Source organism: Oxyura jamaicensis, chromosome 2 (genome assembly GCF_011077185.1).
Source record: "Oxyura jamaicensis isolate SHBP4307 breed ruddy duck chromosome 2, BPBGC_Ojam_1.0, whole genome shotgun sequence".
NCBI classification, from domain to species: Eukaryota; Metazoa; Chordata; class Aves; order Anseriformes; family Anatidae; genus Oxyura; species Oxyura jamaicensis.
The window spans coordinates 134,993,364-135,017,465 of NC_048894.1; the positions used below are offsets into that span (position 1 = coordinate 134,993,364).

At 41.8% G+C, this 24,102-nt stretch overlaps 1 protein-coding gene, 1 long non-coding RNA gene and 1 other non-coding gene across 4 annotated transcripts; 1 reads left to right on the top strand and 2 right to left on the bottom strand.

Annotated features, from left to right (window-relative positions):
- Positions 1-918: 918 nt before the first annotated feature.
- On the bottom strand, positions 919-13,085 carry C2H8orf37 (chromosome 2 C8orf37 homolog). Its single transcript, XM_035319121.1, has 7 exons — positions 12,898-13,085; positions 9,784-9,880; positions 8,224-8,294; positions 7,616-7,681; positions 6,698-6,793; positions 3,502-5,115; positions 919-3,177 (listed from the first exon to the last, which is right to left on the bottom strand). Exons 1-6 carry the CDS (start codon positions 13,044-13,046, stop codon positions 4,956-4,958), a joined length of 639 nt encoding a protein of 212 aa, XP_035175012.1. The 5' UTR covers positions 13,047-13,085; the 3' UTR covers positions 919-3,177; positions 3,502-4,955.
- Positions 13,086-13,267: 182 nt separating this feature from the next.
- On the bottom strand, positions 13,268-13,349 carry TRNAS-AGA. The gene has a single exon. It is a non-coding gene; the product is annotated as a tRNA-Ser (tRNA).
- Positions 13,350-14,162: 813 nt separating this feature from the next.
- LOC118163212 lies at positions 14,163-21,747 on the top strand. Of its 2 annotated transcripts, none has more exons than XR_004748922.1 (3): positions 14,163-17,603; positions 18,263-18,360; positions 18,646-21,747. It is a non-coding gene; the product is annotated as an uncharacterized LOC118163212 (long non-coding RNA). The 2 variants fall into 2 exon arrangements; XR_004748921.1 differs by lacking the exon at positions 18,263-18,360 and having other exon boundaries at positions 18,646-18,780; positions 19,976-21,747.
- Positions 21,748-24,102: the final 2,355 nt, after the last annotated feature.

The window sequence follows — 24,102 nt, forward strand, 5'->3', positions numbered from 1 at the left end:
TTCTAGGAAAAAACAAACAAACAAACAAAGTATGAGGTTGTGTTAAGGAAGCAGAAGCCTGACCTGTACCGCTCAGCGGTGTTGCTCTGCCCTCTACAGACTAGATTGTATAATCACATTTTACCCCAATGACATCTTTTAAAAGCACATCTAACATCAGAATTAAAGTGAATTAATGTGAGTTCACCATGCACAGGACCTACCTTCTAACCACGCACCGTGACACTGCAAGCTGTAAGATAAGTCAGGAGTACTTGTGAGCCAATATAGCACCAACACCTAGAGTCCAAACTCAAAGCAGCTTATAGGAGATATTTATGTCTATTACTCTACTGTGTGCTATTCAGCGTTTCTTTGTGCTGGAGAAACAAGATTTATTCTAACTGCTGTATGTAGCGCAACGTCTTGCTGGTATTAAGAAAAGTTTTCTACAGCAAGACCCAGGGGACTGCAAAGGCTTTGATTCCTGGACTGACACTGCAATTTTAAGGGACCAGCATGAAACTGGTGGTAACCTGCTCTGACTGATACACAAAGGTACCAGCATCCCAGTCTGCAGCTTTAGCTGTGTGCCACCTCCCACAGCAATTGGCTCCACCTATTATCCTAGATGAATGTCCAAGAAATGTGGTAATTGCACTTTTATGAACTTGCTCTAATTTAATGTGCTGTCCACATGCTATCTGGTAAAGAATGATAAAGCTCATTTACTTCTTAGGCATTTGCTACATCCCCACTAATGTGAGGAAAATAACCACGCACTTACTTGTTTCTTATGATTTGGACAATGCTTTTTTCAGTAGGGGGATTACATAACCTTTCCAACAGAGAAAACGTGGTCCTGCAGCATTTTCATAAATCTTCTCTTGGCTAGGAACAACATATTAGAGTCACAGTTTACAAGTAACACAACTGAGATTTGTTCCAACTTTGCATTTTATTGATGTGTCTACATTCAAAAAATACTTAATGCACACACGACCAGTCCCAGGCATCATATGTGGCTGTCACAAACGAGCAGCACCTGACACTCCTTTATTTCCATCCCCCACAACTCGACATGTCTGTGGTTATCGGGTGTCACACAACAGGCAAAATGGGTTGGGCCCTGTGCAAAAAAAACCTGTCAGGAAGAAGAATTTGCCTATCCAGCTCCCAACATGGCCTACTGTGGGGCTCCCACATGTGCTGGTTACATGCCCTGACCCAAAGACTCACATGTCAGGAAACAAGAGAAGTGAGCAGTCTTCTAACACGTGGAAGCATCTAGTGCCTAGCATTTACAGAATACCTTCAGTACAAAATTGAAATGGCTAATAAAAAAAAAATGTATATATTCAACTTTATACAATGCAGAGCTTGCCATATGTAACGCTGTTACACTTCTAGAAGTTAAATTTTATGGCAGGCTAATCTCCTTAACAACTACTCTTCTGAGCTATATGCAGAGTCTGGGTTGGACACCCTACCTAACAAACATCTACGTTTGCACATAGAACAAGTGAGATAGAACAGCACATTAAAATCTCATAAAGAAAAGCTATAAAAATGTATTAGGTACAGGAGAATTTGTTTCCTATCCAGAAGTACTGCAGGAACACAGATTTGGAAAAGCTGGTATGACATTAAACCACTGGCTACATATCCAAGTGCAAGCTTTTGCGTGGATTCTCCTTTTGTCATACTTCGTTGCTTCTGTTTTGTTGAGGGATCTGCTACAGACTAAAGCTGCAGGCTAGAAAATTTCCAAGCATACCACCCAAGCCCAATGAAAGTCTCAAGCTTTCACCTTGCCTGCTTCACAAACAGAAATGGTATTATTTCTTCCAAAGCAAAAACTGGAGGAAAACAATGGTCACATTTATACTTGGCAAAACCATTCCCTGGTACTTCTGTTTGACAACAGCTGAACGGCATTCTTCAACAAAATTCTTTATATAATCCCTGCTATCTCAGATAACTGACACAGAACTATCATATAAGGTCTGGGCTGTATCTTGAGAACCTTTTTGCAATCTTATAATACCATCAAATAAACGTGCAAGCTCCGATTTTACATTTCTTTACATTCTTTTCATTTGAAGGCTTTGGAGTGGTTTGTAACATCTAACACGGAAGAAAGCAAAGGTAGGGAAATCAAATACTGAAAGCCACTCTTCTTTCCAACAAAATAATTATATTTAATGACACACTAATTATTCTCAGATCTTGAAATATGCTGAATTCTATAATGGAAAACAATACAATAAGCTCTACTTCTGCACATTTAAAACTTCACCTGGACAAAGTGTTGTCATATCCCACCACTCTGATCAAGGCCAGAACCAAGTACACGTGAATAAACGCTATTTCAGGGAATGTTCAAGTTTCCATATACATTTACCAGTAAAGACTATCTTCTAACATTTTCAGGGCTTGGAGTGGTCTTAATGGTGTTAGGGATATGATTGCTTGATAACAATCTTCTCCCGAGAGAGCACCATGTTTCTGCAACTCTCTAGGCTAACAGAAGAACGGGGATGAGATGACCCAGGAGTATTACTAATGGTATCAGTTGATATTTGTGCCAGTTGTGCTCACTTCTCTTATATACTCAGTCCTTTTTTCTCAATTCCTTCCTAGCCTCACTTTTACAAGTGCTGCAGGCCATCTTCTTGTCATAAAAATCCCTAAGAAGGATGCCTTGAACTTTGTTTCTGCCTGGTTTGCTTCACACGCTTGGTAGTGCAAACTGTTCCAGAGGGAGTGATTATTTCTGTTTGTTTGTTTAAACCAGGCTAGAGGAGAAATGCTTCTTTTCCAAGTCACATGAGACTGGGTCTCATGAACTCAGATGCCTGTTAGGACTTCCCCTGATGCCTGCTCACAAGTTGCAAGCCTAACTTGTTCCCCACATTATGGCACAACTTCCAGGGGAAATCCAGGCCAAAACAGCATCCCTTGGGGCTACGTGGTCATCAGCCTCAAATGGCCTTGGGACAGGTGAGCCAAGGCAACTTAGCACTTTTTGAAATACATTCTTCTTCAGGAAGAAGAATAGGGTTTCTTCTTAGAGCTTGCTAGTAAATTAAGTACTACTGCTGGGTTCTTCTCTTACGGTGAACACTGGTGTTCTCCAGTAGCAGAAATCGCTCAGACACACCTGAAGAAAACTCAGGAACACTTCTAACATTGGAACTATCTCACCAGAAAGGAGAGAGCTCAGCTGACCTCTTCCAATAGCAAATTGGATGTTACCTAAATGGTCTCTGGTCTGCCTGTCTCCTGAACCTGTGGTTTTAGACTTTTAGCAGTTGAAATTGCTGTCTGAAACAGCAATTGCATTGAAAATGATACATGACCCCCAAATATGCATGTTCTATTATGCCAAGAGAGGCTGAAGTACCTCTTCAAACCCAACTCATCTCAGCCTACTAGCAATGCCACATGTGGCACTGGAACATGCCCTCTAGAGAACCAAAGCACTGTGTACGTAAGCACTGCTAGGCCTCCCAGGCACACTGCAGGTCCTCCACAGGCTCTAAAAAACACTCATGAAAGTGCAGGAGGCAGAGTACCTTATGCCTCTGGTCACCACCAAGATCTGCTCGTTCAGAGGGGTACAGACAAGGCTACAGATTCAAGAGATGACTTCTGTAAGAAAGACCATGCAAATGTTTTGGAAAAGCTCAGAAAAAGAACAGATTTATCATGTATAGGTTAGGGCCATGAGCAAAACTTCACAAAAACTGAAACGATCTGTATGCCTACAATTTGCACAAAGCAAGTAATTTTGAATTTATTGGTACAGTTTCACATATCACATAGCAAAAACACAAGCAGACTTCCCATTTTGGGACACTTTTCAATGTAATGATTGCCAGGAGTGGTAATCCTTACGTTCTTTCTCCTCTCCCTAAACTCAAATCCATCTCCTGAGTTATTTACACATAGTGAAAAGAACAAGCTCATAAGCTACATAATATTAATTGTAATCAAGACAATTCACCAAGTAACAACATACTGGAAATAGTTTTATGAAATTATTGGGGGAAGGGAGTGTGTCGCAACAGGACAGTTACACTTTCCGAATATGTAATATTTTGAAGTGAAGCTGAAGTGAAAGCTAAGTGAAACTTAAAAAAAATCCAAATTTGAAATTCAGTGGGGATTTATTTTTTCTTACTCTTCAAAGCCTGAATCTTTTTCCCTTGAAAATATTGATAGGTGTCATACATTCTTCAGAATATCTTTAAAATTACAAAATATTTAATAATTGCACAATAACCTGTTCATGTCTTGCAGTGAAGGCTGAAGGGAAGTCCAAGCAATTCACTGTAGTAAAAGTCTGGAGTCAGCAGAAAGTGCTTTGAAGAAAGCAGTACAAACAGGAAGGAAATTTCCAACACCTGCAGTTTTTGGCTGCTGTTGGCTAAAATAAACTTTTGGGGTGTGCTGAAACCTTTGTGATGAGAGCTGATCTTGCAGTACTTTTAAAGAGATCTACAACCATTTGTTCATTAACAGCTATGAGAAAAGTAGGACAGTAGTAATTTCTGTGTAGAAATCCATATGCTTTCTGAAACGGCCGTATCTTGGCCCCCTGTTTTCTTTGAGTCCAACATTTTGCAGACAGGGAAAATAAGGCTCTCTTCCAGATAAGAGGAACACACCCTTTGCCCTGTGCCTTAATCTGTTGATTTCCTCTTCCTTCCTTTAACACTGTTGAATGTGAGTTTTAACCTCTTTTAGTCTCCAGAAAGCCTCCAAATTGGTTGCTTCTTCTATTATTTTAACTCCTCATATTGCTTGAAATACAAAGTGAAAAACTGCTTTTGGATTGAACTCTGGCTGTTGCCATCTATTTCTAGATATAAATACTCAGGTTTCCGTCTGTTGTCTGAAAACTGTGTAGGAAACAAACGAAGCCTATGACCTGTTTCCATACAGAATTAGGTACCACTCACAAGAAGACTTCATTCTGCATGTTTACCACAAACCCACCGAAGCTGCTGGTCTGTTTGGAGGTCAGTTAATTCATCAATGGATCTCCAGCTGCATTGACAAGCATATGCTCGTGACCCTTTCTTCTTTATCATCTTTGCTCTTAGTTTACTGAGCTCAGGCATATTGTTCCTGTCAATCAAACAAGTTCAGTTTAGAATCATTTTTTTTTTTTTTTTAAAGAAAAAAGACACGTGAACCCATCTTAATTCAGAAAAGCTCTTAAGAACATTTCTTAGTACCACTGTCATGAACGAATTTAGAGATATGCTCATGTTCTCTTTGGAACACAATCCTTTCTTGAGAGCAGAACTCAGTGTGTAGTTTCTGTATTCTCAGATCAGCTGAAGTGTAATCTTTTTGTGAGTAATGTCCTCTATTTGGTTCAGAGATGCTCCTTCAGCCTCCAAAGAATGAGTTTGGAAGAAAACCAGGTAGAGTCAATTGTCTTACCAAGAAATTATCCAAAAATGTACTGGTCTTATCAAGCTTACTGTAAAAATCCCTATACAGAAGGGGGATAACTACAGAGTTAAAAATGTTATTTGTAGCTGTTTCTCAAGATGGTCATTAAAGTGACTGAAGTGGCCACAAGAGAGAAGAATGCACATCAAACCAAAAATTATTCCTGTGCAAGCATCCACCACTTGGATTGTGTTATTACGTTGTTTATTAATTCAAGATCTCAGAACCAAAATTTAGCTTTTAAGTAAACAGAATAATTATATTTTTATTTAATCTTTCTAGCTACCAAACTCATCTCAGGAGACTACTGCAGCAATGTATTTTTACAATTGTTTTACAAATTTTGTTGTAAAAAATATACCGAGGAAATAAAAAAAACATTCATTGAGAAACACGAGTTTTTGAAACTGGAGGGAAAATATGGGAAAAACCTAAAATGTAGTATAAGAAAAATAATGGAAAATGAGATGATTTATCCATCAGCGTTCTGTTCCAGATACTACACCCCCTGGTGGCCAAGAACATACTCTGAACACATCCACTACCTCTATGTGTGAACAGGCACGTAAAGAGTCTTAAAAATTCACCAAAATAAGGAGAATTTAAACTTGATGTCTGTATTAGGAGCATGCTTGGTATGCTACACGTCACTAAGTCTTGGCATTGCATAGTTTTTAAGAAACTGGAAAGAACCCCTTAATTATCAGTCTTCCCAAAAAACTGAAATGATTGAAGACTTCACTGTATAATAAGAAAACAAAAATCCCAGCTCTCCAGTTGTTTCAAAATGAAGCCTATTAAGAAACCAAACAATCGGATTTTTACTGAACATGACAGCATTATGCTTGATACTGGAAAGAAGAAAGCTGACTTAAAACAATTGTAGTTTGTGTATGTATGAGAATATGGTGAGAAGTACATGCTGGTACTTCATTAAATTTTGGCATCCTGCAATGGCACACCAAAGGCCAACACATCACACAAACTATTTTCTTATTTCAGCAGTAAAATTGCCTCTTGATCTATCAAACCTGAATTATATTTAAAAACTGAGAGGGACAGTGATGGGGAAGAAATTGAAAGGAATGAAAACAGATTGTGGAAGATGTTGCATCCCCCTCCCTGTAGGCTTTCCCAACTGATTACCAAACAGTTCCTTATTAGTTAACACAGGGCTGCTATTTCCTGTTCCCATCTAGCCCTGAAGCACAGTAACACAATACTAATACCAAACCCACCTGAGACATACCTGAAAAAAAGATAATCACAGGACTGATCCCAGATGTAGTCATTGAAAAGTGACACGCGGAAGTCACAAGCAGTACAACGTAGCTGATCACATGTTCTGGTCAAAAACAAAAAAGCAGAAATCTCCAAGAGCTTATTATAATCAGAGAAGCTACAGAGATCATTACAGTTTTAAAACCAGACACACTCAGAAATACTAGAAGCGAGGTTAACCTGTAATCTTAATTTTTCATATATCTGGCACATTCATTATGTACATGTTCAAACCATATGATCATGTATTCATTTTTACAGGTTCCTAACTCCACTGAATATATCAAATAAACTGACATTCTCCAGATACATTCTTTTTCATTCTCCTCACTGGTATGGCACCTGACCATCATCCACATATGCCTCGAGTGCATAATTACTAATTACAAAAAATCCCAGATATAAACGCATCATGTTCTATTGGATACTGGACGTGTATTTAAATTACCTTCCCTACGGTTAAAGTACCTTTCCTGCAGTTACAAAGCACTCTGCCTGTCTTCGGTTGAGGCTCTGGGATGCCTATCTTCAGTTCGGGCTCTGGGATGATTTAAACCAGCCTAACGATTTAAGTGTCATACTCAGCATTACACCGAAAGCTGATGAGAAGCAGAAAAAATACAATACGCTACAGCAGAAGTAGTCTCTTGTCTCACATGCACACATTTTTCAACTCCTCAGATGAACTAAAGATTTTGTTATCAAGAGCAGAGGACTGGAGGGGACCAGCCGACTCAGACTGCAGTTTCAGGCAGCCACACGTTCAAATGAATACAGGGCTGTCCTGTCCCGTACTGTTCAAACTCAGAACTCTGTACTACCACAGAAAAACAGCTGTGATTTAAAATAATGATAAAGCAAGCAGAATCATTTTTTTGTTTTTTACCTTTTTGAAATATTTGTTCCTATGCCATTCGGTGAAGCGCTTCCACCCAGGTATACTGGACAGCACCTATATGGATTTCATAAAAAACCCAAACATTATAGTAAAACGTGTTGGAGAAAGTAATATAGCTACCTTAACTGTTATGTGTTACACTACTTCAAGCATTGCCTTTTCAGCAAGATTTCCTTCTAGTTTTTTAAAGGCATGGTATTTCTAAGATAGTATTCATTTAATACAAGCAAAACATCCCGATGCTTACAAACTATTGAATTTTAAAATTTCAATTACTAAGGTGTTCAAACAAAAACTCGATGATAACCACTCTACGCCAAATACACGTGATTACATATTGCAAGTTTTGATGGGAAGCCATTGTTCAATAGATACTTAAATAATACTAAAATTGTAAATAATTTTGACTACATGAAAACACATTAGTAATTCTTCAAAATTAACTTTCTATTTATCTTTGTTTTTAAATAAAGCTTCTCTAAGTACTCATTTTTTTCTTAGTTCATGTCAATACAAATTAAACATTAGTAATACTACCAGGCTGAAAACAAGCTATCATCAAGCTGCGTTCAACTAGCCAAACATTTATCGCTTACCTTCTCCTATGAGTCTGTACAGCAGCACTACTGTTTTCAGGTGTGAGTCTTGCAGAATTAGACTTCAATTTCTGTTTAAAAAACAATCAAAGAATAAAAGGCATAATTCCAGCTCTATATCAATATTCTGTTTTACTTAAAAAGCAAGAGCCAGAAAATCTCTGTACCAGAAGCTGGGGACTAAGAATTTGTAAGGCTCTTTTAGGCAAAATCTGCTGAAGTTACAGATGGATAGGTAAGAAGGCTTATCTCCCTATAATGAATTCCCATCTCTGCTTGACGGAACACTATGCGATCACTTTGACTTCACATCCTCTTTCTAGTAGTTTTGCCTTTAAAAACAGATTTAATTTAGGAATCCTCTCCCTCAGTGTTTTTAAGGTTTTATTGAAAACACATCAAGGTCTTATATTATCAGAAGGACAGTGTCTTTGAAAAGTTTATTTGTTGCATATAAGACAGGTTATTAGAATTCTAGAATACTAGAATTATAGATCCTAAAGTGGAAATCCAAGGGATTTAAAATGGTAGAATTATACACATTTAATGACAGATGTAATTTGTGGTATACAAGCATTTTTTTGATGGCTCATATTAAGTCATCCTGTAAGGAACAGGGCCAAACAAAATTAAAACAAAACACTTCACTCACAAAAATAAAGAGAATCTGCACAGGGAGCTGTATATATAGGAAGTATAAATCATACAGCTTTCTACTGATGATATCTAAAAGAAAATCAATTTTCAATGGCTTCTATCACTCTCTGATTGTCTTGACTGTAAATTGGTGACTTCATCTCCATCTCCTGCTGCCAAACAACAGAAGTCATTTGCAGATGACAGAGAACTGGGAGGAGTGGTTGGTACTGCTGGTGATTGCCCGCCATTCAGAGGGACCTCAACAGTTTGCAGAAATGGGCTGAAAAGACTATCTTTAAATTCAACAAGGGAAAATGCAAACTCCTGCACATGGGACGAAATAACCCTCGTGCTCTAGTATATACTGAGGGCTGACCAGCTGGAAAGTAGCTTTGCAGAAAAGGGCCTGGGAATCTTGGTTGATGCCAAGCTGACCGTGAACCAGCAGCAGTGTGCCTTCACAGCAACAAAGGCCAACAGCATCCTGGACTGTGTTATGAAGAAGAATGTTGCCAGCAAGCTGAGGGAGGTGATCTTTCCTTGATACTCAGCACCAGTGAGACAGAATCACAGAATCATTTAGGTTCAAGAGGACTTGAGATCATCCAGGCCAACCCCCAGCTGAAAGCAGCGTCTGCATCAGCTGCTTGTCCAGGACTGTGCCCAGCTGGGTTTTGAAAATCTCACCAAACAGCCTCTACAAACACTTGGGGCAACCTGTCCCAGTGCTTGACCATCCTCACAGTAAAAACGTGTCTTCTTGTGTTCAAGTGGAATTATGCAGGCCTGTTACTGCCTGCATAAGAACATCTCTCCATCATTAAAGCTTATTTTAATTCAATTTTGGTTTAAACCAGTTTTAGTTAGTGGTGCTTTTCTTTCCGTTGTTGAACTTCTGCACTTCTCCAGACTCGTACTCACCGGAGGTGTTTTGGCAAAGCTGTCATTACAGATTTCATCAATAACGTCATCTATATCCTCTTCACTGCTGCCAAGACTCATAAACATTGTAGCTGATCTGAAAAACAAACACATCAACCTCCATTTTGCAATGTGATCAGAGCCGTTATAAAGAACTGCAAGTTATAAACATAAACATAAATCCTTTAAAATTACTGTAGTATCCAAGGTAGGCCATCCAGATCTTGACTTTCAGTCCCTGTTGAACTGCCCTGTCCCAGCATAAGCCTTCTTTTTGCTTGTTTCTTTATTTCCAAGCACTTCCAAGCTTGAATAAAACACTGATAATATAACCTTTATACACTTACTGAGGGTTATTGGGTTATTGTACAGCCCTGATTTTCACAGAAATCTCTAAAACACTGTAATAACGTTCTGAAATGTGCAGGCTTTATGCCTCACTCATCCCTTCTAATGGGCTCTGGTAACAGACATTGTTCCAGGTGTCCAGAAGCCCCTGATGGAAATGTAGCAGACTTTCACTGGTGGTCTACCACCACTGAAAGTGGTACTAGTACTGTCCCTATGGAAGGGTTGACAAGGCTGCATAACATAAGTCAATCTTAAAAGCAGATGGTGCTAAAATACAGCAGTAATACACAGCAAAAGTGACAGCTGTGTTTGGAGGGATGTCTGTTTCTGCTGTATGCAAATTTGAACTCGCTCCTCGGTATTGTGTTTGGAACCAGGGCAACTTGTTTTTAAAACAGTAAATCTGCTTACTAAAGCCTGTGCCTCCAAGCTGGCAATGCACAGAGCTTCCCATAAAAAAGAAAAAAAAGCCTTTTTATTTACTCTATTCAAGTGGAGCAGCAGTGTTTGAATTTATTTTATAATCCATAATTTATAATTTATAAACCTTACAGTTTTTGTTAGCAATTCAAAATGACAAGCTCAGAATAGAGAACAAGGCTACTCACACATACTATTATTGGATTAATTGCACATTAATCCTTACAAACTAGATGCATGCGGCTGGACACATTTGGAAAGTTCACCTTTCTTGGCCTGTTTGAAAGGGGGTGCTCACGTTCTGTGCAAATGTATTGTCATACAATATGATTGTCATCATAGAAAAACATGGGGCATTTCACACAGCTGTCCACAAGAAGTTGTGCTCTCTCTCCTGCTTCACAAAGATGATTCAGTGAGTTTTCTGATGGATCTGAAGAATCTGAAGTGACAATGAGGACTGCACAGACCACGGTTTGAACACTTCAGTAAGAACAGACTTAACTGAGGAAGCAGTGAGGATCGATCTCCTTCTTAGAAGCCTCAAAGGATAGTAAGAAACATATTCCATTGTGGACCTACAGTCAGTGAAAGAATCCAGTGAAGTCAATGCCAGGCTGCTAATGTACTGGCAGAAAGCTGCTTCAAGAGCAATGCTAGCTTTATTTACATTTACGAAATCCGACAGTGTATAAATGTATGTTCTACACAATGAATAAATGCACAAGCAGAATTCATACCTAAGTAGAATCCGTGCCACTCTTACAAACAGCATCTGTTGGAAAAATGGGTTTGAAACGTGTTTGCACTTACTGATTTCCTCCTCAGCACAGAACACAAGTCAGAAGAGTTGTGACTGAATTAGTGAAGGACACATTGCCATTTTGACTGTAATATATTATGACTGTAAAAGCTGTATTAAAAGTGAAAAAATGTTAAAAAAGATATAGCTACAGCAGAGATGTTTGAATACTTGGCATAATCCAGTCAACTGAGTGCTGACAAGTGTTTAGCTGCAACATGGGTGAACAGTCTCTCTCAAGTAAAACTAGGAAATTCAATATGAAAATACTTGTATACGGTCATTCTACAACACCGCAATCCCAGACAAAAAGAAGAGTATTTTGACATCTGCTTGCGTACTGAAAGGAGGAATCACCTTCAATTTTGTAAAGCAGCTGGCAGATCCATGGAAAAGGACCCCATGGCCAGAATACTGCAATAGACAGTAATTTTAAGACAGTAAGTTTAAGTTAATAATAGACAGTAAGTTTAAGTTCACAGAAAGTGTGCTGCTGGTGGAGCAGCAGTGCTTTAACACAATCTAAACGTTCTTAAAAGGGGTTCTGAAGGAATTCCTGCTGACCTGTATGCATTTAGAGAAATACTGGCACTTTGTTTTCACTCAAGTGCGAATTCATGTCACTTGAGCCTGCTGTTCGCTTGGTTCGTTGTCAGAGAAAGAGAGGCCTGAAGTACCACTGCATCAGCCAGCCACCAGCAAAGCTACTCTTGAGAAAGAAACCTGATTTTTTTTAAAGTTCTAGTAAGATTGATTAAATTTAGATGTTCATTAAGCAAACAAGGAGGAAGTCCAGCCTTGTGGCCTTTTTTGTCTTGTATTAGTCATTAGGCTCTTCAAGTTTGGGAAGATGTTCAAGATGGGAACACCTGCAAGATGTTCCAGTCTGGCAGCCTAGGACATCTACTGTGGAGAGCTGCTGACCTCCAGAGGGGGACAGGTGACAACCCAGCAGCTGGCAGGGAAGCTGGCAGGCAGTGGCAGCGTGGTGGCAGTGCCACCAGACATGCCCCACAGTGCCCGAAGATGCTGGCACGGAGGCCGTCACTTTGAACATCACCAAGGTTGGAGTGGATCCGTAAAGGCGTACAGTGCAAGGTAGGGACTTACTGTAGAGGATTAGTAGAAAAAGTGTTAACAGAACACAGATGTAATGCACATAACTAACGGAAGGAAACATTTGAAAATACCACTGATAAAGTTCTTCCTATTACAAACCGCAGGACACACACACATTTTACTTGTCATGGGGTCAGCTACAGAGCTAACCGCCACCCGTTTGCAACTCACAAGCAAGCTGATGTGACGTTTAATGCCACTTTTATACGATATTCCTGAGGGACAACGATTAGCAGAAGCAACAGGGCTTGCGGGCACACGACTCGGGTGTTTATAAACACAGCACCGCAAACTGACCAGCGCTCCGGGTCCTCCGTGGCGGTGGTCTGAGCCCCGGGACGGCCCCGACCCCTTCCTGCTGGGCGGGCACAGCGCCACCAGGAGATGCGGGAGGGGGAATATACCCACGCAGGACCGCTAACCTGCCCTTCGCCGCCGCCCCTTCCTCCTCCTCTGCGCCCTCCTCATCCTCCCGGCCGCCGTGCAGCGGGCCGCGGGCCGCCCCCCGCGCCGACAGGCGGCAGAGCCGCGCCTCCACCTCGTCCAGCAGCCGCTCCAAGTCGTCCGCCATCTTGCCGCCGCCACCCGTTGCCACGGCGGCCCCGCGCCGCCCCCGCCGGCAGGGGAGGAGCCTCCGAGCCCGCCGGGGTACGGGGGGCACGGGAAGCGGGCGGGAGCCTGCACCCCTTTGCCTGCCGTGCCCGCCTCTACGGTAACTGGGAATAAAAGGAAAAAAAAAAAAAACGGAAATTGGGGATTTAAAAAGTCGCACGCAGCCCTGCAGGCTCCGGCCGTAGTCGGCAGGATTCGAACCTGCGCGGGGAGACCCCAATGGATTTCTAGTCCATCGCCTTAACCACTCGGCCACGACTACACGCGGTGTGACTTCTCCTCCCGCCGCAGTACGTCTGTGAGCCCCCGGCCCCATCTCGGGGCGCGGTGGGCCTTTTCTGGTCAAAACTACAGGGGTACGGACTGCGTCTGTATGGGCGAACTGAAAGTTATAAAATAGAGGTGCATTTAAATGCTTAATGCACTTTTTGGGTATCTCGGTCTGTTGCGTATTGGTCTGTTTAGAGCAAAAAGAAATAGCATTTTCTCAGGTTGCTGTGATTATGAGGAAATGGCCCAACTTTGCTACATGCATAAATGCCTCTTGATTTATTTATTTCTTAATTTAGATGCACTTGTCAAGAGAAGGGACTCAGTACCTCAAAACAGGTACGTTCCTGTGCGCACAGCACATCCCAGTCAGCCCGTAGGAAACTCATGGGCAGCCTTTGGCATGGCTGGAAGGATGCTGGTGGCACCAGGCTGGGGCTTCTGGCTGGTTTTCGCCAGTCTCAGCTGGTTTTGGCCAGTCCCAGCCAGTTCTGGCAGGTTCCAGCTACTTCCAGCCAGGTCTAGCTGGTTGCAGCCAGTCTCACCCAGTTCTGTCTGGTTTCAGCCAGGTCTGGCTGGTTCTGCCCAGTTCCAGCTGGTTGCAGCCGGTTCCAGCCAGTTCCGACCAGTTCCATTCAGCCTCAGCCAGTTCCAGCTGGCACGTCAGGCAAAGTGGCCACGGCCAGGCTGTGACTGGTAATTAGCAGTTTCTCAGTCAGCACCGAGTGCTCCAGCCATACACAGTATCTTCAAAGGGTTCTTTAGGAGGTATCTTAAGCGTTTTTTTTTTTTTCACTGAGTGTGCTTTATGTAGGATTTTAAAGCAAACCCCTATAAAAGCAGCATCTTGCCTGTGTTAAACACAAAGCATGGCACTGCCATCTCTGGTCGGCTGACAGAAAGCTCAGCGCTTGCCCCCTCGCCAGGACCGTTCAAAATTAGTGATGAAGTGGGGGCTGCAGTCCTTAACAGCTCCAAGCAAAGCCTCTTGGTTACAAGGTGTTTTACAATCCTCCTGGCATTCCCTGTAATGAGCTGCAAGCCCTGTTTGAATTCCCTTGTACTTAAGTTTTTATTTATTTGTTCCATTTTCCTCCCCATGCATCCCAGGGCTCCTTTAATACCCCAGCCGGTGCAATGGCAACGCTGCTGGGGGGTGTGTTGGGCAGAGCAGTTGTGAGCCTTCCCTGGGTTGATGTGATGGAAGAAACTATATAGCGTTGATGCTGCTCCAGCTCTTTTAAGTGGTCCCTTGGTCAGGACTCAGTGTCATGTAGGTAAATTCAATCCAGAAGAAGCGGATTTTTGGGTGGAATTTTTACATTCATCTCTCACAGCTGTGGAGAGTTTAAACTAATCACAATTCTCCCTGGTATGCTATCATCTCTGTAATTTGAAAAAGGATCAGGAGCCCACAGGCTTGGAAAATCTTGAAGAAACTCTTGTCCTGAAATACATCATCACATGTGGAAAAGACCACTTGCTGCATCATCTTAAAGGAGCTTAATGCCGAAATCCAGTATCATTCTGGCATTCGTTCAAATGGCCTTAGAAATCCGAGTACATTCTCTCTTGACTGCAAAACAGCTTCTTTCCTTTTCCATCAATACTGTGGCTGTCAATGTGTCTGCTGTAAGGTGCCAAAAATGTATGGAGTGTCTCTGGGATAATGGTGCCAAAGTTGGGGTGCCTCAAGGCCTTCTCCCATGAACCCACTGCAGCATTTGCTCAGTTGGAAAGCATCTGAAGGGAAAAAAAAAGAAAAAAAAAAAAAGAAAAAAAAAAAGAGGCACGGATCTTTAAAATTCCTCTGCAAAGGAATTAAAAAAAAACTGCAGATATTATTTTTGTGCAGATTACTGCTTGCTGTTTAGATCCTTGTTGTTCAAAACTTCTGAAAGGCCCAAAGCAATCAAAGAGACTGGGTCAAATTAATTCCAGACCAGCCCCTGGAATCACATTGAGGTGAAGCTGACGTACTGGGCCTTCAGCTAAGCTGTGGCCAGGAGAAGTATAGGAGACAGGAGTTGAGGTCACATCCTGAATTTTGCCCTCTCTTAGGAGATGAGTGAATTAATTTGTGCAAATCATGAGTCTTGCTGACTGCATGGGGCTTGTATCGGTGCAAACAGAATGGTTACTGACTGCTGAGGTCTGGAAAAGTGTCAATCTCAAGTGCAGAACAATCATTTTGTCTGGCAACATTTATTTATTTATTTATTTTATTTAAAAAAGACTCTTAATAGTGTATCCTCAGGAAGAGAGGACAGAAAGCTGGAAGACTGGCCTGAGTAGAAGCCGTCATGGTCTCTAAACCACAAGCCACTGCAAGCCTTCTCAGCTGTGTTGATAAAACTAGCTTTTGGCAGCACAGTGATGAGGACAAAATAACTTCCTAGAGCAGGATGTTAATTTACCTCCCGTGTTTTCTCTGGGAGAACAAAGAGAACCTTAATTGAAGCTGATCAGAGCTTTCCTCAGCTCCCTTCTCTGAATGATCGATCTCTAGTGCTCAGGCGATGATAAAGGCTGGCAGAGCCGGGAAGTACCGAAGCTACCATTTCCTCTGTGCTGTGCTACCTGCAGCCAGCCAGGAGGGAAATAAATGCAGGGAGGCCTTCTTCTTGATGTGGTGATGACATGTTGCAGCCCTTTCTGCATTTCCAGCTCTTGCCCCAGAAGCTGGGGTGGAGGCAGGAGCACAGCAGCTGCCTGTCACCAAGGTGTTGTGCTGCCTTCAGCAAATGTAAATGGGTCATGCCCCATTTTTCAACCAGTCCAACTTCTTGTGCCCAGTCACAAGTTATTGCTCTAATCCTGTTCCTGGTCACACTCCAGTATAATATCATTTTGAGCGACACCATGCTTATTTTCCAGTAGTGGTGCAGTGCATTAACATGAGTAAATTCAGGCCGAATGTAGATTCTTGGCCATAATTTAGCCAGTAGTAAGCATTTCTGTGGATGAAATTATTCTCTGTAAAGATATCAGATTGGGAGACAACTTCTTGAAAGACTACTTGGCAGCAAAAGTAGCACTGTGTGCAAGATTCCTGGTGTAATGTTATTCATTTGTGATGTTGAGAGACAGCCTTGGATCAGAGGACCGTATAAGCTGGAGGCCAATTCAGTCTTGGACTTCACTGTTGATCCTTCCATCAAAGGTGCCAGCTCAGAGCGTGGATTTTCAGCTTGGTTTTCTGGCACAGCTGCCTCACCCGTGAGGACCAGACTGGCATTAGGACTGGAACAACTTTCAGTTACTTCCAACCTTTCCTCAGATTAATCATTTCAGGCTTAGGGTGTGTAAGCAACCATCACCTGGTTCCTAGACTATCCACTTCTCTTGCATAGGGAGATATTCCTGAGGAGAGCAGCTGTGTCCACAGTGGCAACCTGAGCCCTTGTTGTCAGGATTATACATACTTTTGGATGTTTGTAGCCACACGTGCCCATTTTCAAATGAATGTAATAGTTTGGCATTTACCTAGGGAAGGATAAAGTTTTCAGGATAGTACGCAAAGCAGAAAAACACTTGTCTATGAGCCTTTTCATGAACCTGGTGTAGTCTTGAAAACTGCCTACAAACATGACATTTTGACCTCCAAGAGGGCATAACAAACACTGGAAAGTCATTTCTGGAAAAATAAAAAACAACCCCAAACTATTAGCTTCTAAGGAAGTGTATCAAGAAAGTCACACTTGCAAATCAATGATAATTATGTGTAACTTCAAATAAAAATGGTGTTGCCAGGCACAATGTGGCTTTGCTGCACCTGCATTCTCTGGCACTGAGGGTGTCTGTCCCTGTAAAGTAGGGCAGAGGGAGGCACAGTGATAAAGCAGGGTAATGCAGGGGAAGCATCTCATCACAAGGCAAAAATATTTCAATCTAAAAGATAGAAATAATAATTAGCAGTAAATTTAAAATAACGGGTGGGCCAGGAAGGACCGAAGCTGCGGAACACGAGTAGTAAGGAGCAGGCGTCCAGCAGAGAGGACCAGGGGCTATAGTGGAAAAATCCTTCCTACTTGCTGCCCATTGCACAGCTGCGGCGAGAGACAAACAGCATGCAAGGCCATCCTAGCTGAGGGACACGGGAGTTGAAACCAAAGCAGCGATAGTATTACATCACCCTTGCCAAGGCTGGAAAATATTTTTAAGGGATGATTCTCCAGATGAATTGTGAGCTGGGAACAACGAGCCTGTAAGCCATGGGGTCGTGGTGTGAGTATGCACGTGAAGGGTAAGTTTGCTCTTTGTATGAACTCTAGCTGATTTTGTATTATTTTGGTTCTGGGTACATTTGTGGATAAATCTGCAAGTGGATATAGCTTTCATACACTCTTTAAGCAGCTTGCTATGCTATAAGAATTGAAGTTGAGAAATCCTATCATCTTTTGCCACAGCACTCCCTTAGCATGTGCCTTTCTGTCAGGATGATGCTGTGCATCAACAGGAGAACCCAGCTGAGTGCATAGCAGGAGGGGACCTGGAGAGAAAGGCTGAGCTGTGGACACTTACCTGTGCCTAGCGAAACTGCCAGTGGTACTGGCAAACCTGGGCCCTCTCTCTGCACTGGCTGTGGAGCTGCTGATGGGCACTGGTCTTGGTGAAGGCAGCCAGGCAAAGGCTAGGTGCAGTGCTTGTCCCTCCAGAATAATGCCAAGCAAGAGGCCGAGCCATGTGCTGGCTACAGTTAGGACCAGCGATGTGTAAAGGAACTGCAAGTTCTCTGAGATTTCTGTATCTGCTGATCTGTTTGCTCTGTCTTTCCCACATTGCTTTTCTACTGCCTGAATGCCCACATCTGTTCTGACCAGGCTTCTCTGTAGGCCCCTCGGGTGGTTGAGTCTTGGTGGGGGGAGCAGTGTAGGGGTAGGCTCATATCTGCTGTTTCGGCAGCCCAGCCCAAAGGCACAGAGGAGAGGAATTTAAGGAAGATTATGTGGTCAAATCTGAATCTATGTGCTGCGTGGCTTCTCTGTCTACCTATAGCTGTGGTAAGTACCAGGGTGTCTGTCTCTTCTTCTATGGCATCTAGAAATGGGTGCTCTCTTGCCTTGTCTTTCACTTAGCCAGTCAGTTCTTTGGCCAAAGTTTGCTCTTGCCTTGACAAGACAATAAAACTTTAGCTGTAGGTAGTTTCTATGGACTAGAACAAATCAGTATTTTCTTGGTCCAGCCATTCAGCATGGTTTTACCTAAGGAATTTTGGATCTTGTTTTAAATACTCTATGGATCTAAGTAGGTCTTGTGATATTTTATTTATTTATTTATTTTGGCAGGCATCATGCGTGTGGTAAAGCTAGCAGTTTGAGGTAGTCTAGTTTCAGAGCCCTCAGCAGAACAGACTTGGATATTTCTTCCTTAGTCGCCAGGATGCTGCATCTCAGGGGAAGTTGGATGTGGCAAATTACAGGGTTGGTGTTCTCACATTGGAGGTTCCAGATATATTCCTTTGTTTTACTGCATAATATGTACCTGGTTTCTGGTACAAGAATGCTGGTCAGTGAAAATATATGTTAGCATTTGTGTAATACATGATTCTGTCTATTTGCATGTGTGACTTTGTATACGTGCAGTCTTCAGTTAAAATGACTTAGAAGTAAACCAAGAGGAGCAATGCCTTTTGCAGTTTCCTTTTAACATTTCTCTCTTGGAGCTTGATAAATGCTAAAAAGAAACCTTAATCTCTGTAAGTCAGTAATGAACTTTTAATTTTGGACTTGAAATAAAGAGTTTTTTTCCAGGTCAGATATTGAAAAGTGTAGTTTTCTAAAGGGGGAATGTTTAAAGGTGAAGTCATAGAAAATAAAAGCTAGAACCCCACTGATTTCAGTGGTGCCAGGGTTACATATTGAAGGTGAAAATCCAGTCCATCTAATTGGAAGTTTCATTGCTTCTTGCTTGAGGACACGAACTGGTGGCTTTCCTTCCAGCTCCAAGTCATGTCTCCCAGCAGAGGGCATTGCAGGGTGACATTACTGTTTTTAGAACAAGCTGGCAAAAGGTAAAGTGAATTTCAAGGAGCTGTTTAACTGCTCTAAAATTTATTTTAATGACCTCCACTGGGAGAGTAGATTATCAGTCATTTAAAACCAAAGATGCCGCTAGTGAACTGTGTAGTTGGAAGATAAAGGGAATTTTTCCTTGCATTCTGAAAAACCTTTATGCCAGAAAGAGAAAACTAGTGCCAGAAAGTGTTTGCTCTTCAGAGTCTCTATCACACAATTTATTTTCCTCTCTTAAATGACACTGTAGGCTGAACTGCAAAGGCTTGTTTCAGGCTCAGACCCTCTCGACATTCTGTAAAAAATAATAAACTGTTCGCTTTACAAGTGAAATGCAGAATTTAAGTAAAAATGATGTGAGCAACAAGGGGAAGAGAGAAACTTCATCATTCATGGTGCATGTGGTGAATGACAAACATAATTTCAAAAAGTAGACATAGGAAATAAGTTGATTTTTAAAAAGGTGTGCTTTTTATCAAACCAAGGTGTGCTTTGTATCAAACCAAGAAGCTGTGGGGTTCCCATGTACCCATTGGCAGTGTGTAGCTTTCAGTGCCAGCTTTCTTTTTTTTTTTTTTTTTTTTTTTCTATTTTTTTTTTCCAGCTCTTCCCCAAGCCCTGCGTCCCTCCACATTACATGGCAGGAGCACATCCAGGGGGAAGACAGGGAGGCAGCTACCGTGCAGGGCAGATGAAGTCTCCTCTGAATCTATCCCTGCAGCCTGGCCCATCCTGTCCATCTACCCCTAACTGTATAGCCAATCCATGTCCTGGAAGCAGTGGATTTCCTGCAAGTGTTCAGGTTGGCTCCACAACGTGGGCATCCTGTTATGTCCAGTTTCGTCCATTCTGTTAGTCCAGTTTATTGTGTGGCCATCCAGCAAGCTGAGTGGGCGCATGCCTTGAAAGAGGGAAGCTAAAGGCTGAGAAGGAGAGACTGAGAGGTGTGTGTAGCAACAGTACTTTCTCTTGTCTAATATTTGTTCTTTGGCTGGTCACAAGGGGACCTTAGCGTGTTCAGAAGTTACTATCATCATTGCAGTTTTACAGGTGGAAAAACCGAGGCACACAGGAAGGTATATCCTGCTCAGGGTCATCAAGTAAAATCACCACAAAAAGTACTAAGACCAATCCAACCACTCCTGTTGGTGAAGTTTCAGCCTGGTACATCATATACTCACTAGGCTGTGTCATACTTACGTGCTGCGGTGAGAAAAACTTGCAAATATTAAAAAAAAATGCAGGTGGGCAAGAGTTAAAAAGCAAATTCTCCTACCTTGATTTTTTATAGTTTACAGTGTTAAAACCAAAGGGACTTGAAGAGAGCAAAGGTCCTGCATTTGAATTTCAATGAACGATACTGAGGGAGTGGTTGGGGTATTTTATAAATACCCTAAAAATACCTAATAGGCATTCTGCTCTGGACGACTTGAAAGGACCGTAACCTTTCCTACAGTTTAACAACACATTTCTCCATAAAACTAACTTAGGAGAAATTCCCTGCATTCCCACACTGAACACTTAGCAGTCTTTTCAAACTTATGATATGGCTATAAATATAGCTTATAACCATAAAATTAAGGTTATGTGGACTTGTAACTTTTTATTTTATGCTAGCTCTGTGGGCCACTAGCAAATTCTACAGGGGTTACTGTCCTGAAGTCTGCAATGAATTATGTGAGTAAGGTAAGAGGAAACAAAACAAAAAATAGAAAGCAACCCTCTCTCTTTAAACAGACACATTGGCTGTTTAAGGGGAAAAGAAGGGCAAACAAAGGGAAGGGGAATCCACCATGAAATTCACAACTTATCATGCTCTACAATTTCAATTTATTTTGACATAGATCTTTGTTCTGTACAGGAAACTTGCTAGCCTACATGGTTGTGATTGCACTCAGGGGGTGTTTAATGGCTATGGAACAACTGAAGAAAAGGTGATAGATCTTATATGTAATGAGTAGTGCTTGCTTGGAAAGCTACTGATGAGAGTCTGTCAACCTGTGCCAGGTGAAGCCCTAAAGTTTTGCAAAATTTATATATTTTTTTTTACTGTGATTGTACTAAAAAATCTTGTTTTCTTTGTAGCTGTGTCCTTGCAAATTGTATTATGGACTGTGAAGTTACAGAGCTCCTGGTTTCTCCAGAAAAAGTGCACTGCATTTATTATGTGGTTTTACAGCATGTAGAAGAACTCTGGCTTTCCAGTAATGTAACTCTGAACTAAGACATAATAAAGATAGTCTGCTTTTTTCAGTAGTGACTACAGAGTCAAGTTGCTTCAGCTTTTAGGTTCCTGAACAGAAACTCTTGAAACACCTCTGCTTTTAAGAAAACAGATGGGCAGAATTTTCAGGAAATCAGTCCCTTCTTAGTAGTTCTGTGGTCTTGAGAACTTTGAAGGCTAACAGCCACCTAAAGAACAGCCTTCTTTAGCATGAGAGTACATTTTACTGAAATCTCTATCTGGCTTCTGCAGTGATTACAAACATTTGGACAGCATGGAAATTGGATGTGTCTTTACTGACTCAGGCCCTTAGCTAAAAGAAATATAGCCACAGCAGGAGGGGGCTAAGGAAGGGAGCAATTCATTTAGTTTTCCAATAGTATTGCAACAACATGGCCATCGTAATTTAAAAGCCTTTGGAACAGTCTTCTTCATTTCCTCCTATCCCACTCCCTCAACTTTTTGTCTTGGTCTGGCTTTTGTTCACTTCACGCAGCCTGCCAGACCAACCTGAGCCTGCCTGAACCCAACCGGTTGGTCCCTGACGTAATCCCAAATGGTGACCTGAGAGGCCGACCTTAAGATTTGCCGGGCGGAAAAGGACCCACTTGGTTTTAAAGTGCTGGCTCTGTTTTGTAAGGAGCTGGCAAAGTATGTTTTTCTTTTTACTTTTATAGCTTGTTCCAAAGTCCATAGAGGATACACAGCTGGCTGGCAATACCACAGCTAATTCCATGGCTGCAGAGTCTTAAAAAGCCTCTGGTGTGATGATGCTCGAAAGCAATGCACAGGAGTAGTGCACACTATGTAATATGCACGCTGCCTACAGACCTGCATGCGCTCCACAAATGCACAACATTTGCAAGGTGTTTCATTAATCTGCAGTGGAAATAAAGCACACGTTTCTATAGATAGCAAGTTCTAAGTGCCCCTGATCTATGTCAGTTTTGATTCTACTCCATTGCTCCTTGTTCTCCCTTGTTTAATACCACCTTGAAGTGAATGACGCCTTCCAAACCTGTTTTACATTTTGGTACTTGCTTGTGTCCAGACAAGAGCAAGCTGTTGTTTGGAAACGAAATGAATATTCTGATTCCAAATTAATTCATCTCATTCTCTTGTTTGATTGTTTATTGATGATAGTTTTGTTTTCTCTAGGGTATATATTTTTAAGGGTTTTCTTTTTTGTTCTTGACTTCTGTGGGTTTGTCAGCAGTCTGAAAAAGTCTACAGGGCAAAAAGAGCACAAATACACCATATTTTCATCTAAATCATGACCTGGAAAAGCAGCTTGCAGAGAAATAAACAGTAATAATTCTTACAGAACTAATCTATGTTCCTCTCATCTGAATAAGGGGGATTACAGACATGATACATATCTCTGTAGTAGCAATCCTAATGATAGTTCTACAAAACATGGAAACTGGACAATTCTCCCAAACACTTGCTGGTAGTTAGGATGAGGTAGTATGTATTTTCCTGTTGTTGGGTAAAGTCACCCACCCAGCTTTACATAAGGGCTGCATGTGAGCACTGACATGAATTATCTTACTGTGACCATGACAGAGCCCATCACCTTCACTCAACTAAATGTTTCTGTTTCTCAATAGCATAAACAAATTGGGACATATGCAGCTGAATGACACTTTCCGGTTAGATTTAGGTACTTAAAACTTAAATGGGTTTTAAGCATCTCAGGGAGGCAGCACCGTCAGAGATGTATTAGGAATTTTGCGAGTAGTACCTAATTATTTTTTTCCTTTAATTTCGTAGTTCCTCAGTTGTCTGCAGTTCTGCTGCTTGGCAGGCTCATAGCCACATAGATCTGCTTGACATCCAAGCCAGGTGGGGGTCTAGTCCAAGGTCTTTGGGACAAATCTTCAAGAACTTCTCAGAGCCCCGGTGTCAGGAACAATGTAACTCCTGAAAAGTATGCAACAGAGTCTCTGTTCTTTCAGACAGGTTATAGCTACATCTTTCACACCATCCGTCCTCCCCCAAAAACCTAGAGATTAGTCCCCTTACCCAGGATGTACAAAATCAAGGTCCAGCTCCATTCCCTGCTTGAAAAAAAATCCAGATCTATCTTCCTCACCCATTTCAGGAAAAGGATTTAACCTCTCTTGTTTGGAGAGGTGTTCTCAGTTCCTCTTGTGGAGCAAAATAGAAATCAAGACTCAATAGCTACCATTTAATGTTTGTTAGTTGTTAGCTCTGAAGTGTTTTAGGGATGCACTTCTCCAAGAGTGTTTTGAGCGACTTTTCACTTCCCGTAATTAACAGAGAGGAAAGCATTTCTGTAGGCCTTGGACCACAGACTGGAACTTGAGTTCTGCTTATCCTCAGTGGGTGTCCCAGGAGGACAGGCAGCCATGCTTGTGTGGCTTTGGCCTGAGAGGCTGGAGGGGTATTTTGTGGTTAGGGTATGAACTGTGGGAATTCAGGCAGAGGGAAGGTCTGCTGACATGCTCTATCCAGTAGGCTACTGTATAAAACACTGGTGGTAG